At 38.0% G+C, this 19,326-nt stretch overlaps 1 protein-coding gene across 1 annotated transcript in view; it reads right to left on the reverse strand.

Moving 5' to 3' along the window:
* Positions 1–1,096: 1,096 nt before the first annotated feature.
* Positions 1,097–19,326, reverse strand: part of LOC126106491 (XK-related protein 7-like) — a 29,099-nt gene continuing 10,869 nt past the window's right edge. The window contains exons 3-5 of the mRNA XM_049912795.1: positions 16,357–16,571; positions 11,623–11,778; positions 1,097–2,043 (exon numbers count right to left, since the gene is read on the reverse strand). Of these exons, the coding sequence (XP_049768752.1) occupies positions 1,295–2,043; positions 11,623–11,778; positions 16,357–16,571 (1,120 nt within the window). The 3' untranslated portion in view covers positions 1,097–1,294. The remainder of the gene's footprint in view (positions 2,044–11,622; positions 11,779–16,356; positions 16,572–19,326) is intronic.

Here is a 19,326-nt window from a genome sequence, read left to right on the forward strand (position 1 = left end):
TCATCACTACATCAAAATCTAGGAGACATACAGCAGCCTTGTACAAAAATTGTTTGGCTGATGTGATGCAGCCCCATGTGCAAAAGTACAAATTTCTTCCATTAATTTACTCAGGAGGAAGACAAACAAACCTACAATTATATGACAAGATTTTTCAAGATGGAGGAGCATTGCTGTAGTACATCATTAAAATAATCCCCCTCCCTTCCAAATGCACTCTGCCAGTGCAACCCTGCGACGTCTGTTTTTATTTCCAGGAAAAAAAATTGATCACAAAACTTAAAAACTGCTCTTATCTCATCTGAAGAGAAAAACAAATCATGACCCACCCCCACAAAAAAATGCATAAAAATACATTCTGTTGTACATCTCCACTTATCCTCGCTAGTATGTGCTAAAATGATGCGTTACACTTGGTTTGCTGCCAAACTGTGTGACGAGAGAGAATGTTTTGTGAAACTAAACCGAGTCTGTTTTTCTACAGAAATTTTAAAATAATCCTATAACTGTAAAGCTGCTGCATTTTTAACTTGTGCAAGATGCAAAAATGTTTCCCCTGTTTTTACACTGAATATCATCCCAGCACAGTCCATTCCTGGAAATTTATTTCCAGTTCCAATATTCTTTTTTTGTTGTTTTTTATGGAAATATTAATAAATACAAAGTGTAGAACATTTTTTTTTCAATTTAACTGCAGGGCAAGTAATGTAAAAATTGACAAATAAAAAAGTTTCCAGTTGGGGACTCGTTTCCACAACCCTGTAATTAGCTTTCCGCTGCACCGACCACTGCCTGCGGACTATGCTAACATAAATGTCTCGGCACAGCCTGACTTTACCAAAACTGCAAGCTTTTCTAAATGCTTTTCATTTCACACCAAGCACTGCGTGTACCCCGAATTTCAAAGAAGTCAGTGATGACGAGTAGGTGCAGTTCCCTTGTGAGTGTGAAGTGTTCCCTACCGCCAGTCTTTTCTTTAAAAAATGACATTTTGGAGTGTGTATTTTTGGAGAGGTTGTGAGGACAGGACATAATCATGTGGCTGTGTTAGAAAACAATGGCCAAGAAACATTTCCATTGTGTTTTATAAAACAAAAATGTAACATTTTCAAAATTGCTGGACAACAGCTGAGTGCTTGGCACTTACTGCTCAACATGTACATTACAAAATTTTAAAAATCCCAGGGAATCATTTGAGCAGCACGGAAAACAAATTTTGTAAACAAATAATGAATATATGTATTTCAACTGCTATATGAATAGAAGAAAGAATGCTTCAGTAACAAACCTTACACTAAGTAACAACAGTACTTTGTGTCCCATTGTTACACTGGTGTACTTCAGTATCGGGTAGAGGAGGTACGTCATGTCTACTGTTTTGCACATTTTCTTCACCATTATCCTGCTGTGACTCCTCATGAAATTTTGTCTCAATTCTTAGCACTTCGGCACAACCACTAGCTGCCAGTTCACTAAGTGTCACTAGCTTCATTGACAGACTCATTGCTAGTGTCAGTAAATTCCTTCCCAAACTGCCAGTCCTAGTAGAGCGCAGCCCCCTGTTTCCTGTTTGGTCCCTGTCATTGGATTTACCACAACACTTCACCCTTTGCAGTACTGGGTGAAAACACGAGTAATAGAGAATCATAAAACCTATACCTATCACAAAAGGCACAATACACCCTAACAAAAGAGGATAGAAGTACCACTCGTTTTGCATTGCCATATCTGCTGTGGCCCACACTGTCACCGCTGCCATGACATTCTCTGCAAAGCAGATCGTGTAGTAGATGGAGTACCGAATCCTGTTCTGCCCATCCTTTGGTGTGATGTATGTAAAAATGTAGACGAGGCCAAGGACGGAGCAGAAGAGTATCTCTGCAGCTTGCTGTTTTGTTGCAGATACTTTCTGTGAGAAGCAGAAGTTTGTGCGTTCCCACAGTGACAGCCAGACGGTCACGATTAACCAGTGCACACCACACAGCACAGCGGTCTCTGTAGGAAACATCACCGAAGCCACAGAAATCGACAGAATTCTCGAAACTGAAACAAATTGATACACGTACTGTGTCAACTGAAAGAGCACCTCATACAGTAAAACAAGAAAATTTTTTCAGAGACTAGATGCATTACTTTTATTTTATTTATCTGTCAGGTTTGGTAGTACCATGCAAGCTTGAGCTACATGGTCATAGTACAAGTCAATACATAGTTTACCGAATACTGATTAAAAAATTGTAAACTAAAAAGTTAATAAAACAGGAAATAAACTGTGAAAGTGTATACAAATGAAGAAAGACAAAATCTCTACATTAACAAGAGGAAGTCCTGCATAGAATAGTAGGAATGTGCGACAAGGAAAAGCACTTCAACATGAATCTGAATACTTGTGGTTTACCACTAAATTTTATTCATTTCTATTGGAAGCCTGATGAATATGAAACCTGCTGAACAGTGCACTCCTTTCCTTCCACTGCTTAAGGAAGCGTTATTTGAGTTATATTTTTTTCTCTGTAGTGTTTACTGAATGTATGTTGCAATTTCTTCTGAATGAATCCGTACTGTCAGCATGTTCTGTGATGCAATCTATGTACAGGGTGAGCAGATTTCAAATTCCAGCACCTGAAGAAAGGCCTATTCTGGTATCTTGGAAGCAAAACATTGCATGACAGATGAAGCAAGGAGAAATAGGCGGCAGATGAAAACAGGGAAAGAAGAGTGGCCTTCTCTGCCAGAAGAATCCAGTCTGTATCAAACATAGACATTAATGGTAGTAAGTGCACAGAGTTCCCCAACATATAACTGCTTGTGAGACAATAGAGCGAACAAGCCTTCAGCTTCAATGTTGGACACAGTGGAGATTGTACCTGTAGCGAAGAAAGCAGCATTCAGTTTCTGCACATCTTGAACATGATTCTTCTAAGAACGCCTTCCATCTACCCTCAGTATTAAGAATTCAAAATGGCCAACTTCACATTTTGTTTAAATAAACTCTAAATGTCCACCACTAGAATTTGAGGTAAGTGATCATTTCGTTCTCTTTCATGTAATGTTGGAAGTTTTCCTTCCAGTATGTTTGAGGAAACATATGTAACAAGGAAAATATTACAAGACTTATTGGATGGAATGAATGACCTTTTGAGAAAGTAATATGAACTAGAAGTAATGAGATTAGCCATAAACATAAAAAGTGTGGATCCTGTAGCTGACAAAGTACCGTAGTTATGGTACCTTGGAAGCAAAACAATGCATCATAGATTAAGCAAAGAGTAGATAAGAATCAGACTAGGATGGGAAGAAGTCAACTGGTATCACACATATAGGCCTTAATGCGAGTGAAAAATTGTGGATGTACATTTGTATCACAGCAATGTAAAGGGGTGGACCATGGACTGTGGGAAAAATGGAAAAGATAAGATTCAAAGTTTTTAAGATGGCATTTAGAAGGATGCTGAAAATGAAATGCACTGAAGACATAAAAAATGAGAAGGTTCTTTGCAGACTTGGCTAAGAAAGGAATATGAGGGAAACACTACACAGATGAAAGGGAATGATGACAGGAGATATGTTAAGGCATTGGTAGGGAATAAAGTGCACGGTTGTAGAGAAAGCTATTGAGGGTGATGGCAAAACCTTCATGGGTAAGCAGAGATTAGAACATATACAACAAACAATTGAGGACATTGAATGTGTGTGCTACTCTGAGATGAAGTGAGTGATACATTAGAGGAAATCATGGTGGGCCACATCAAACCAGTTGGAAAGTTGGAACACCAATTTGGGGGGTGGGGGGATGGAAGGAACGGATGCATCATCCACATTCTCCACTAGGATTAAGACTGTCTGTAGTCATCCTTCAAACATGCTTCTGTTTTTTATCTCAAGACAGTGGGTCTAATGGTATTTCCAGTCTTTATTCTCTCTGCCAACAACATCATGCAGGAATTTTATAATAACTATACTGTATACAGAGTGCTCTAAAATTCCCCTTACGAACTTCTAAGATTTGCAGAGGGGCTGGATTGGAACCCAGGTCAAGAAATGAAACATTTCCATGATACTACCATTTGACAAAATATTGGTAACATGACCACTTTTACAAGCAGTTTATTAGGTTTGACCCAGTACATCACTAGTTTTGCAATTCTACTCATTAATAACCAAAGAAACAAAAAGGAAACTAAATAAGTTTTCAGAAACACTGTTGTTTACAGTTAAACTTAAATTGTTTTTGTCCTTTTCAGAGGAGGGTTAGCATTCTGACCCATTACAAGCAAGGTTAGAAGTGGTGACCACCAAGTTAAGTGTACACATTGTACCTATGAATAATGATGTGGTATAGATGCTCTATCACATGTGGTGTGTCTGCAATCTGTCCTGCAGTGATCACAACTTTTGCCATCAAGACTTCTGTCTCTGCAGGTGTCTCATAAACCAAATTCTTCATTCTACATCAGAGGAAAAAGTCCAATGAAAAATCTGGTCATCGTGGAGGCCACGTGATTGGGCAACCTTGGCCTATCTGTTGGTGTCTGAATTGCTGGTCCTGAACATGACATGAAAAGTGGGGAGATGTGCTGTCACAATGAAACCACATGTTCAGTGTCACAGCATCCAGAAACATGCCAAAAACTTGTTATTGGAAGGTCAAGTAGAAGGGACCCATGGGCTTGGGAAGCAGTGGGACGGGGAGTGGGGGGGGGGGGGGAGGGAATTCCTTGAACATGTTTGGAATGTGGGTTTTTGTTTGCCCAGACATGGCTGTTTTGAGAATTGAGAACACAATCCCTAGTAATTTTACAATCGTCTTTGAAGAGAATGTGCCACGGAAATACTACAGGCTCTTTGATGCAGGGGTGCAGAAATTGCATACAAAACTCAACACGTGGTGCAAAATTGACTGTCATTAGTGACTTTATCTTTTGATGGTGGTATGGATGTAGTTGTTGGTCATGCAGAACAAACCAGGCGGTGCTGGCAGTAACATCCTTTGCATGCACAATGGCTCGTATACTCGTTGACAGGTTCTCCTCAACATGATGCTTTGTGGCCTCTTCCAGAATGGGTGTGTGGTATCTCCAGGAAGCACCAGTCACATCTGAGTACAGTGAAGGTACCTCTTTCTTGAACCCATTCCATAATTGTGACAAAAAGGGTACACAATGCAGGCAGATATTGTGGATAACAATTTTCATAAAGATGACGAGCAGCTCTTTCATTACTGCGAACTTCGCCATGTAGAAGGACCATGTTGGCATATTCTTCAAACGTGTAGTTGACTCTGTTGCTCTAACACTCACAGACACATGAGTAAGAGTCAAACCAGGTCTTAGAGACTGCTGATCTGACATAAGCACTCCCCTCATAGGGCCAGTATTGCCTCTCGTGTTCCTGCAGTTCTCCAGAATCCAAACTGATCTCCCACAAGGCCAGCTCCTACCAGTTTCTCCATTCTTCTGTACAGCATTCGTATTAATATTTTGCAGTCATGATTTATTAAACTGATAGTTTGGTAATATTCACCCCTGTCAGCACATTCTTCTTGAAGTATGAGGGTATTTAGACAGTCTTATACATCTTGCACACCAGATGGAACACTCTTCTCATGGCTGTTCTGATGGAATGTCAACTACACAAGTGGCCTGGTTTCGGTTTAGGTGTTGCAGTGCTCTGTCAGATTCTTCTCACAATAGCATTTTCTGATATTGTCTTCATCTACGGCCTCTTCCACGTAATATTGCCTTCGAGCTCATCTCCCTTGTATGCGTGCTATATATACTCCTTCCACCTGTCAGCTTTACCTTCATTGCTGGGGACTGATTTTCCATCTTAGCTCTTGATATTCATGAAGCTACTTCTCTTTTCTCCTAAGGCCTGCTTGGTTACCCTCTAGGCAGTATTTATGTGTCCTCTGGTGACATACGCTTCTATATCCTTACATCTGTTGTCTGGCCATTCCTGCTTAGTCATTTTGCACTTTTTGTCAATCTCATTTTTTGGCAATTTGGATTCCCTTTTACCGCTTCATCTGTTGCATTTTTATATTTTCTCCTTTCATCAGTTAAATTCAATATCTCCTGTGATATCCCTGTATATCTACTAGGCCTTGTCTTTGTACCTATTTGATCATCTGCTGCCTTCACTGTTTCATCTCTCAAAGCCACCTATTCATCTTCTACTGTTTTCTTTTCCCCTGTTCTAGTCAACTGTTGTCTAATGCTCCCTCTGAAACTCTCAACATCCTCTGGTTCTTTCAACTTATCCAGGTCCTGTCTCCCTAACTTCCTACCTTTTTGCAATTTCTTCAGTTTTAATCTACAGTTCATAACCAATAAATTGTGGTTAGAGTCCACATTTGCTCCTGGAAATGTCTTACAATCTGGTTCCTAAATCTCTATCTTACCATTATATAATCAATGTGAAATCTACCACTGACGCTAGGTCTCTTCCACATATATAACCTTCTTTCATGATTCTTAAACCAACAGTTAGCGATGATTAAATTATGGTCTCAGCAAAGTTCTACCAGGTGGCTTCCTCTTATTTTTTCTTCTCTTGGTTTTCCTACTATCGAATTCCAGTCACCTGTCACAATTACAATGTGGTGACAAAAGTCTTGGGACATCTTCTAATATTGTGTCTGACCTCCTTTTGCTTGGTGTAGTGCAGCAATTGGAAAAAAAGAAGAAGAAGAAGAAGAAGAAAGTAAGTCACAATGATCTCTCAATTGGCAAAGATTCTAGAATAGTCCCCCATTCGAATCCCTAGGAGGGGGCTGACAATGGAGAGGTGACTGGGAGAAAAAGACTGAATAACTAATGAAAGGATGTTTTACAAGCCACAGTGTGAAATGTTTCTAGGGAAGCTAGAAAATCTGAAAAGGGAAATGCTAAGGCTCAGGCTAGATATAGTGGGGATCAGAGAAGTGAAATGAAAAGAAGACAATGATTTCTAGTCATATGAGTATAGGGTAATAGCAACAGCAGAAAATAGTATAACAGGAGTAGGATTAATTAAGAGCAGGAAGATTGAGCAGAGAATGTGTTACTGTGAACAGTTCAGTGATAGAGCTGTTCTCATCAGAATCAACAGCAAACCAACACTAACAACAATAGTTAAAGTACACAAGCTGACATAAGTCAAAGATGAGGAGCCAGAGAAAAATATGAGGATATTGAATGGGTAATTCAATATGTAAAGCAATATGAAAATCTAATAGTCTTGGAGGATTGGGATGTGGTTGTATGAAAAGAAGTACAAGAAAGTTTTACTGGAGAATATGGACTTTGGAATAGGGATTAGAGAGGAGAAAGGCTAACTGAGTTCTGCAATAAATTTCAGCTAGCCATAGCAAATACTCTAATCAAGAAAGACAAGAGGAGGAGGTATGCTTGGAAAAGGTCGGGAGATATGGGAAGATTTCGGTTAGATTACATCATTGTCAGGTAGAGATAACAAAATCAGATACTAGATTGTAATGTATAACCAGAGGCAGATATAGATTAAAAGATCACAATTCAGTAGTGATGGAGAGTTGGCTGAAGTTTAAGAGATTGGTCAGGAAGAATCAATACACAAAGGAGAGTGATATGGAAGTACTCTGGAATGATGAGATACGATTGAAGTTCTCTAAGGCTATAGATACAGCAATAAGGAATAGCTTAGTAGGCAGTACAGTTGGAGAGGAATGGACATTTCTATATAGGGCAATCACAGAAGTTGAAAAAAAAACCCATAGGTACAGAGGAATGAAATAAATAGGAAGTGCCGGGAAGCTAAGACAAAATGGCTGCAGAAAAAATGTGAAGAAATCAGGGGGAAACAAGAAAGATCATCATAAGGACTGACTCAGCATATGGAAAAGTTAAAATAGATTCAGGTGAAACTAAAAGCAATGGTGGTAACACTGAGAGTGCAACAGGAACTCCACTGTTAAACACAGAGGAGAGAGCAGATAGGTGGAAACAGCACTGTGAAGGCCTCTGTGAGGGGCAAGACTTGTCTGAAGGCAGAATAGAAGAAGAAACAGGAGCCATCGTAGAAGAGACAGGGGATCCAGAATTAGAATTGGAATTTAAGAGAGCCTTCAAAGACTTTAGACTGAATAAGTCAGAAGGGATACATAATATTCCATCAGAATTTCTGAAATCATTGGGGGAAGTGGCAACAAAGTGACTATTCACATTAGTGTGTAGAATGTATGAGACTGTAAATATACCATCTGACTCCCAAAAAAGCATCATTCACACAATTCTGAAGATTGCAAGAGCCAAAAAGTGCGAGAATTCTTAACAGCACATGCATCCAAGTTGCTTTTGAGAATAGTATGCAGAAGAATGGAAAAGAAAATTGAGAATGTGTTAGATGATGATCATTTTGCCTTTGGGAAAGGTAAGGGCACTAGAGAGGCAATTCTAATGTTGTGGTCGATAATGGAAGCAAGAATAAAGAAAAATCGAGACAGGTTCGTAGGATTTGTCAACCTGGAGAAAGTGTTCGACAGTGTCAAATGGTGCAAGATGTTTGAAATTCTGAGATAAATAGAGTAAGATATAGGGAAAGATGGGTAATATACAATATGTATAAGAGCCAAGAGAGAACAATGAGACTGGAACACCAAGAATGAAGTGCTCAGATTAAAGAGGGTGTAAGACAGGGATATAGTCTTTACCCTTCCTGTTGAATCTGTACATCGAAGAAAAAAGACAGAAATGCAAGGAATTTTCAAGAGTTGAACTGAAATTCAAGGTGAAAGGATATCAATGATATGATTTGTTGATGACATTGGTATCCTCAGAGAAAGTGAAGAAGAATTACAGGATCTGCTGAATGAAATGAATATGTGTTGAGAGTAGATTGAAGAAAGACAAAAGTAACAAGAAATAGCAGAAATAGGAACAGTGAGGAACTTATCATCTGGATTGGTGATCACCAAGTGGATGAAGTTTAGAAATTCTGCTACCTAGGTGGCAAAATAACACGTGATGAACAGAGCAAGGAGGACATAAAAAGCAGACTATCACTGGCAAGAAAGCATTCCTGGCCAGGAGAAGTCTACAAGTATAAAACATAGCCCTTAATGTAAGTAATAAATTTATAAGAATGTACATTTGAAGCATAGCATTGTATGGTAGTTAAAGGTGGACTGTGGGACAACGGGAAAAGAAGAGAACTGAAGCATTTGAGATGTGGTGCTACAGAAGAATGTTGAAACTTAGATGGACTGATAAGGTGAGGAATGATGAGATTCTTCGCAGAATCGGTGATGAAAGGATTGTATGGAAAACACTGACAAGAAGGAGGGGAGGATGGTAGGGCATCAGTTAAGACATCAGGGAATAACTTCCATGGTACTAGAGGGAGCTGTAGAGAGTGTAAAAACTGCAGAGGAAAACAGAGATAGGAATACATCCAGCAAATAACAGAGGATGTAGGCTGTGTGTACTACTCTGAGATGAAGAGGTTGGTGGTTAGCACATGAGAGGAGCTTGTGGCAGGCTGCATTGAAACCATCAGATAACTGATTTTTTTTAAATAAAAAAAAATAAAATAAAATAAATAAAATAAAAAAGGAAGAAAAATAGAGCGAGAGAAGTGATGTAGCATGCACTCAACAAGTCGTTGGAAGTCCCCTGCAATAAATATTGAACTGACCACTCGATTATGTCCCATAAATGTTCAATGGGATTCATGTCAGGCAATCTGGGTGTCCAAATCATTCACTGAATTGTCCAGGATGCTCTTTAGACTAATTGGGAACAATTGTGGGCTGGAGATATGCAGCATTGTCATCCATAAAAAATTCCAACATTGTTTGGCAACATGGAGTCCATTAATGGCTGCAAACAGCCTCCAAGTAGCCAATGATCAGTTCAGTTGGAACAGAGGACCAAGTCCATTCCATAAAAATACAGCCACACCATTATGGAGCCACCACCAGCTTGCACAGTACCTTGTTGATAACTTGAGTTCTTGGTTTTGTGGTATCTGCACCACACTTGAACCCTACCGTCAGCTCTTACCAACTGAAATTGGGACTCATATGACAAGGCAACTGTTTTCGAGCTGTCTAGGGCCCAACCAATATGGCCGCAAGCCCAGGAGAGGTGCTGTCGGTGATGTCAAGCTGTTAGCAAATGCACTCATGTTGGTTGTCTTCTGCCATATCTAATTAATGCCAAATTTTGCCACACTGTCCTAATGGATACATTTGTCATATATTCCACATTGATTTCTGTGGTAATTTCATGCAGTGTTGCTAAACTGTTAGAACTGACAATTCTATGCAAACACCGCTGCTCTCGTTCGTTAAGTAAAGGCAATTTCCCACTGCACTGCCTGAAATTTGGTATTCTCAGCACAATCTTGACACTGTGGGTCTCAGAATATTGAATCCGCTAACAATTTCCAAAAGGGAATGTCCCATGCGTTTAGCTCCAACTGCCATTCCGCGTTCAAAATCTGGTAATCACCACGGTATGGGCCATAATGACATCTGAAACCTTTTCACATGAATCACCTGAATACAAATGACAGCTCCACCAATGTACTGCCCTTTTATCTTTTGTATGTGATATTACTGCCATGTTTATATGTGCATATCACTATCCTATGACTTATGCCACATCAGCGTAAATTTTCATTTCCTTTAACTACCTGAATAATTTATTATCTCTTCATACATTTTCTCAATCTCTTCTTCATCTGTGGAGCTAGTTGACATATACACTTGTACTGCTGTGATGAATGTGGACTTGGTGTCCTTCGGTTATGTAGCCAAAATCCTTTCTTTGTGAACTAAATGACAAAAAGCATTTAAAGCAGTTGGACAAGTAACAGCACTTAAATCTCCAAAATGCAGTGAAGAACTAAGCACTAAGGTAGAGCAGTCTCAAATGAAGACAAGGCTATGTAACTTTGTATGTTCAGTCCTCAATAATTTTCAGGATGTCTTATTCTTGTCTATGCACTCTCTGCCTCAGTTGTCTCTTTTGCTATAAAAGAATATACCAATCCTGTGCAGTTAAAATTTAATGTCATATTTACTGTCAGTGCCAGGTATGCTATAACATTTATGACTGTTGAATAAGGCAATTACAGCTGTACTATAGTAGTTTGTATTTTTAATTCCGTAAATAATTTTTAGCCTTTGCAAAGTGAAGTGTAAATTATATTCTGAACTTATCAGTTATTCACAGAAAACAGAGTTTAAATCAGTATCAGATGAAGATGTCTACAACAATGAGCTTTGAAAATACGCTAACCGAATGAGGTGGCACAGTGGTTAGCAAACTAGACTCACATTTGGGAGGATGATGGTTCAAACCCACATCCGGTCATCCTGATTTCAGTTTTCAGTGATTTCCCTAAATTGCTTTGGGCAAATGCTGGGATAATTCCTCTGAAAGAGCACAGCTGATTTTTTTCCCCATCCTTTCCTAATCCGACGAGACTCATGACCTTTCTGTTTGGTTCCCTCCCCAATGCAACAAACCAACTGACGAACCAAATATGCTCATTAATTTGCTTTCGTGAGTAGTTTCGTACTGTAAACATTTTTTAGTCTGAATCCTATGAACGAAAATAAAATAATAATAATGAAAGAAAGAAAACAAATCTTACCAGTAACCATGAAGTGCCAGAGGAACTGTATAATTGTTCCTTTCCATGTGATGTTTTCTTTGTCTTGTCGTGCTAACCGTATTACTCTTTGATAGGATGCCACAGACCAGCCGATATTTAACATGGAGCTTCCGAAAGATGCCATCTGACTGTCATCTAGAAACAGAAAGAGGTATTCTATTTTCTTGAGGAAATGTCTCATCATATTATCCGTAAGTAAAATAAAGAGCATGTTTGAAGCACATAAACATATTGCTATTTGCATATGATTCTAAAGGTACATGATGTATCAAAATTTTCTTGAATCTGGCAATATATGCATTAAGATACTGACAAAGAATGAATTACTAACAGACAAAATATAGGTTAAGCATTGCTCAAAAGGATTGTAAATGAACCAGAGAATGGAAGGATGCGGATAAGGAATATATACACCAAAGCACCAAAGAAACTGGTATAGGCAGGCATATTCAAATACAGAGATATGTAAACAGGCGGAATATGGTGAATGCTTCTTTTGAGTTTAATTAGGTCTCACAATATTATTGTGCATTGATGGTCACCACCTGAGGCAGAAATTTGACCAAAATGGTGCCTTTTCAATCCCAAAACACTTAGGCTGTCATTTTTTTGCCAGAAATTTTGGTTTTGAATTTTTTGGCAGATGGGGAACTGGTGTAACACCAATGTGATGACTGTCTTTTTGTCTCAGGTGTAATATGAGCCACACCCATTTCATCTCACATCATGAAGAGCTCAGAAAATCCTCACCTTCCAATTCAAGTCACTCAAGAAACTTGCTGGTGCTCAATTTTTATTGTTGACCTGTTTTGGGACCCATCTTTTGCACTGTTTCTTGTGTCCCAGCATTTCTGTGAGTGTCTCATATAAGACAGGTCTGGAGAGTTGTAGAAACATCACAGAAATTTCATCCACTGTCAATCGGCAGTCTGCACAAACAGTTACCTCAATGTTTTGCACCAACTCATAGGTCAGAATGGAAGGTCTTCCACTCCTCTGTTTTCCATGGACATTTTTCTACCTCCACTAAACTTCTTACATGAATTGAACACACTCAGTCTGTTCATAATACCTTTGCCACAAAACATTTTGATTTCCAAAGAAATTTTGATAGGTGTTATTCCTTCTGCGAGTAGAACTGGGAACTTAGACACCAACCATGCCATTCACACTCTTTCCGATGGGTCATGAATCGTGCCCAGATAGATCAGTCGGTAAAGGCATTGGCATCTATATAAGATGGGTAAAAAGAATGGACCACAATACCACAGACCAATACCCTGAACATCAGTTTACTTCAGAATTCTTGAGCATATTCTAAGTTAAAATATAATAAATTTCATTGAGACAGAAAAGCTTCTGTCCACAAATCAGCATTAGAAACCATTGCTTGTGCAAAACTTAGCTTGCTCTTTTTTCATAACATATACCTTAAACCACGGATGAAGGACAACTGGCAGATTCCATATTGCTAGATCTCTGGAAATCATTTGATACAGTGTCAAACTGCTGCCTCTTAATGAAGGTCCAAGCATAAGGAATTGGTTCCCAGATTTGTGAGTGGATCGACAAGTTCTTAAGTAATAGAACCCAGTATGTTGTCCTGAACAGTGAGTGTTAATCAAAGACAAGGGTATTATCAGGAGCACTCCAGAGAAGTGTGGTAGGCCTGCTCATGTTTGCTGTATATACGAATGATAACAGAGTTGCCAGCATTCTGCAACTGATTGCTGAAACAATCTAGTATATGGGAAAGCATCATCATTGTGTGACACCAGAAGGATACAGGATTACTTGGCAAAGCTTGTAGTTTGTGTTATGAATGGATATTTGCTCGAAATGTAGAAAAATATAAGTTAAGGCAGATGAGCAGGATAAAAAACCGCAATGTTTGAATTCAGTCTTAGTAGTGCACTGCTTGACAACTGAAGATTGATTAAATATCCAGTCACAATATGGCAAAGCAACATGAGACAGAATGAGCATGTAGGGCCAGTTGTAGGGTAGGTGAATGGTTTATCATGAGAATTCTAGGAAAGTGTAGCCCATCTATAAAACAATCCCAAGTAGAAAGGTTCTGCAACTTTTTCTTAAGTACACCTTGATTTTTTGGGAGCCTCGCCAGTTTAGATTAAAGGAAGACATCAAAGTGTGCTACTAGCTTTGTTAGCAGGTGGTTTGATCAACATCTGAGTAATACATAAATGCTGTGTGAGCTCAAACAGAATCCCTGGAGGGCGGAAGTTGCTCCTTTTGCAAAACTCCATTGAGAAAGTTTAGAGAACTGGCATTCACGAGGGACTGCCAAATGATTCTACTTCCACCCAGGTACATCTAGCATGTGGAGTACAAAGACAAGATGAAAGATGTATGTAGATGTAGATTAGAAGGCAAGGGTCCTTGTTAAACAGTCCTCATTTGACAACAGTTTTAATTTGTTGGAAAATTTCAGAACAGCACACAGACCATTGCAGAAAAAATATTCATTGTAGAAACAATCCACTAGGCTGTGACTATGCTATTTCGCTTTTTTTAGGAGTACTCTCAGTGCTACATACACAGGAGAGCTACTGTGATGGTTGGAAACTGGAAGAGAGGTACTGGCAGAGGTAAAGATGTGGTGAGTTGTGAATTCAAACATTAATCACAAATTTTGAAGCTACAGAATTTTTAAATTGCAAGGAGACTTACTAGACAGTCAATATGCTACAAAAATGTGGAGTCAGCCATAGTAGAATTCACAAAAGTTGTACTTGATGCTCTTGATGAAGATGAGTGTGTCACGGGTGTATTTTTGGATCTTTCAAAGGTGTTTGATACAGTCAACCACAAGATTCTATTAAATAAATTAGAGGCATTAGGAATAAGAGGGGTAGCTAATGACTGGTTTCAATCGTACCTAACACATAGGGTACCTCACCTGTCATTCAACAACATCTTTGCCTCTGTACTTCCACCTCGACTGACATCTCTGCCCAAACTCTTTGCCTTTACAAATGTCTGCTTGTGTCTGTGTACGTGCGGATGGATATGTGTGTGTGTGCGAGTGTATACCTGTCCTTTTTTCCCTCTAAGGTAAGTCTTTCCACTCCTGGCATTGGAATGACTCCTTACCCTCTCCCTTAAAACCCACATCCTTTCGTCTTTCCCTCTCCTTCCCTCTTTCCTGATGAAGCAATCGTTGGTTGCGAAAGTTTGAATTTTGTGTGTATGTTTGTGTTTGTTTGTGTGTCTATCAACATGCCGCCAGCGCTTTCGTTTGGTAAGTTACATCACCTTTGTTTTTAGATACATAGGGTACAAAGAGTAGAGATAACAAATACTTCAAACAGATCCAAACATTTAGTAAAACACTTACCAGAATCAAAATACATTAATATAGGGGTTCCACAAGGTAGCATATTAGGAGCAGTACTGTTCCTGATATACGTCAATGACTTTTCCAGTGGTGTTAATCATGGTGAAAAAATTCTCTTCGCTGATGACAGCAATATTATAGTCTCTGAGTAAACAAGAGAACTCCTTGCTGAGAACTGAAATGAAACTCTCAGGGAAGTTTATGTTTGGTCAATAAGCAATAAAGTGACATTGAATGTAAAGAAAACTAATGCCATGAATTTCAGTTTGAAGAGGAAAAATGACCACGTTAAATTAAATGTAGATGGCACCTCTATAGACTGTGTAACAAATGCAAAATTTCTAGGAATGAATATTGATTCTAAGTTGAAGTGGTGTGAACACACAAAGGTAATTGCAAACAGAATGTCATCAGCATGTTATGCCCTTATAATCCTATCATCAGTGTGTAACATGCAGTGTCTTTTAGTTACATACTATTCATATGTACACTCAATCCTTAGCTATGGCATTCTTTTTTGGGGAACAAATGCACAAAATATGAACACAATTTTCAAACTCCTGAAAAGAGCCATAAGAATAATAACCAAAAATACTAGTCGAGCTCATTGTAAAGATCTGTTCAAAACACTGGGGATTTTAACTGCTCCATGTGAATACATTTACCACTCAGTTGTACACATAAAAAATAACGTTGGTAATTACTGCATGAACAGCTCTGTCCATGACCATGTGACAGAGCTAGAATCAACTTTCATTTACCAAGAAAAAATAAACATAAAACTCAAAACAGCATTTTCTACCAAGGAATAAAACTGTACAATAAGTTACCAAAAGAGATTAAAGAAATTGCAAAAATACACTTATTTAAAAAGGCAGCTAAAAAGTACCTGTTAAGCAATACATTCTATACATTGACAGATTACTTAGATAAAACAGGGTAGGGCTTTGATAAAAAAAAAGTTATACAAATAAATAATAATGATCATAAAACATCCAACATTCCACATAACACCTTCACTTTATGTTTTTTTCTACCTTCTTTCCTTTCTAGAAATACTTACCACCAAGCTATGCATAGCACAATACTAATACCTCTTCCTCTTTCTGAGCTCAACATCTCACTCATTATGGAGGGATGCTGACTCAGTTTTTCAGGATAGCAAATGGGAAGTTGCGGTACAGAAAATGCTACAGATAAATAAAGCTACTACCACTACTACTACTACTACTACTACTACTACTACTACTACTAAAAACACCTTACATCATATTTGCTTTTGTTCAGTTATCATAGTTGGCTCAATTAGATACTGTTTAAGATATGAAAAAAGTATGTGTTCCACAAAATCTTACATGTAAAAGTTGAAACCTCTTTCGTTCTTGTTAATATAATGGTTCCCTGTAAAACCTGTTGAGGTGCTGCTTCCAGGAAACATTCAAAGAGACGCAAAAGTGCTGCATCAGCATCTTCTTTCACCATCAGTTCATAACATTGACGCTGGTTTGCGAAATGTTTCTCTTTCGCTGCTTTCCATGATTTCCAAGCATACACCAGAACTTCACAATGTCTGCAAATATTAAAAATGCCAGCCAACATATCAATTTCTATGGAGGGTGCAGTGAAGTTTAAAGGATACTTGATTTTATATACTTTAGTTCACTAACATAAAAAAGTATATCAAAATGTGTAGACTGAACCCACCAACACTGCAAGTAGACTTTGATCATGAGAATGATCTCATATGTACACAGACAGAGAGAGAGAGAGAGAACAGAACACTGTAATAAAATGGGATGACAGCAAGTGTGTACCCAGTAAGGGGCAGAAGAGGACAGAACATCCCCTCCCCCCTCCCCCACCTCTCCCTCCCCCCAATCTCCATCCCCAGGGAAAAACACTTTGCAAATCAAACTTGTATCCTATGCCAACAAACAGACAGCTTACAGAATTCTGTATCACTTTAAGGAAAATTACAAGGTGTAATGTATTTATTTATTTATTTTATATACTTCCATCATGTGACATGACAATACACGCATTATATTAACTTATAACATTATACATCCACTTCTTTATGAAATAATTTTTTGAACTTCCTTACTAAGATTAGCTGGATTTTTTGTTCAGCAAAGATCCCATTTATCAACAGAATGCATGGTAACGAATGGTTCATTATCCTGAGTACTTAGAAGGCCATGTACATATCTTACATAAAGAAATTGTCCCCCTGTAAGTCCTGTAGCACATCAAATTTTATGATTCTCATTCTGGACCATTTCCTGTTCCCATTCTCTTGCACGATTTCAGTGCATTGAGGAATATTGTTAAATATCACTCTAGCAATGTCATAAGACTTCCAATAAGAGCATAATTTGCAGCTTTGGACATACTAGTGCACCACAGTGACCTAGTTGAAAGCTTCGTATGTTGACAAGTAGAAAGGGTATACTGAGCAACTTATCATGAAATTTTAAAAGTATCTAGACATTAATCACAGAACCACCATGGGTTAGTCTAAGGTGGATGAATATTTGCAGAAATATTCATAGAAAAAATGTAAATTAAAACTAAGAGTGGAATAAATGCTCCTGTTTCATCATGGTATGTTTGCTGTTTTGTTTTTATACTGTTGAAGAACTATCCAGCTTTCTGGTTTCTTTAACAATCAGGAAAAGACTCAATAGTAAAACACATACTTAATGGATAGTATCAATAATATAGTTAAAAGTGAAAGACAGAATGCCACATGTTCCCTTTTCTTGCCATGGATGCCAAAAGACAGTGTCAAGGCATCATATCAAGTCATAAAAGATATCTTTGTTTATTTGTTATTTTTTGTTTGCTGTCCATATAACAATCAGTTTTTGGACATTTTCATAGATTTTAGTTCACATATACAATGGTTTAGTTAACAGACATTAAGTGCACACATTGATATAAATAGCGGAGGTCAGAATTATCATTTTTTCTTGCAAAAACAAATTTATGATATATAAACTGTTTTACAGACAGACTTTATAACTTAAAATATAAATTCTTGTGTTGATATAGTATGAGAAAGTCAGAAATTATCATTTTTGTGTTGCAAAAGCAAACTTACACTATATACACTATATTACAAAGGGTCATTAAAACTTGAAATCTTGTACTGAATAACATCTTTTCTTTATTAATAAATGCTGAAGTTTATTCTTTAAAGTGTTTAAATTAGCTGTCTTGAGGTTAGGTGGAAGTCTATTGTAAAACATTGTTCCTATTGTATGTGGACTATGGCCTGCAGCCTTCTTTTTTACTTACAATTCTGTGAACATTTTCCCTTTGCCATGTATTGTACCTATGTACATTAGTGTTTGTTACATTATATTCTGGATTTTGTTTCACAAACACTACTGCCTGTGGGATATACATAGAGTAGATTGTTGGTATTTTATATTTTCTGAAGATTTCTCTGCAGGGATCCCTCCTGTTTATCTTAGCTATCTCTCGTATTAAGCATAAATTGCATTGTTACTCCCTTCTCTTTATTTGCGAGTAGCTTATTTGCAGTAAGATAAACTGACAGAAAATTATAACAGATTTCACTACTGTTTGTAGTAGTTTGCACATCACGGCCCCAGCTGACAAAAGATGTATCATCACCTACCTTGCAGTTTTAGGGTTCAATTAAACCAACAATGTACACGAGAAACAGAAAAGGCCCCAATATACTTCCTTGGGGCACACCACATTGAAGAACCTTGTGGGATGATGTGGTTGTTACCAAATGTTCATTCCTTATATAAGTTAACTTGACACACTGTTTCCTGTATTTCAGATAGGAGGTAAGCAGTTGTAAGGCTAGCCCTCTCATCCCACATGCTTCTAATTTATGCAGTAGAAGTGTATGATTCACAGTATCAGAAGCTTTACTCATATCGAGGAAGGTGCCTGTTACCTTGTCTCCTTCCTCTAGCTTCTTTAATATTTCGTGTATAAAAATTGCTATTGCTGTTACAGTAGATCATCCTTTTCTAAAAGCATGTTGTAGAATGTTAAGTAGATTATGTTTCATGAAATATGCCTCAAATTGATTTAATGTTACTTTCTCTAATAACTTTCCAAGCTCTGAATTTAATGATATTGGCCTATAGTTTTTCATGTCAGCTTTTATTTCCTTCTTATACACAGGTAGGATTTCAGTGATTTTCAAAAGATCAGGGAATTCTCTATGGCAGAAAGAGATGTTTATTAGATGGGTCAGAGGTTTCACCAATTCTCCTCTGCATTCCTAAGAAACAATTCCTACGGAAGTCAGTCCACTTCTTTAGCACCCATTCCGTGTG

Source organism: Schistocerca cancellata, chromosome 10, assembly GCF_023864275.1.
Source record: "Schistocerca cancellata isolate TAMUIC-IGC-003103 chromosome 10, iqSchCanc2.1, whole genome shotgun sequence".
NCBI classification, from domain to species: domain Eukaryota; kingdom Metazoa; phylum Arthropoda; class Insecta; order Orthoptera; family Acrididae; genus Schistocerca; species Schistocerca cancellata.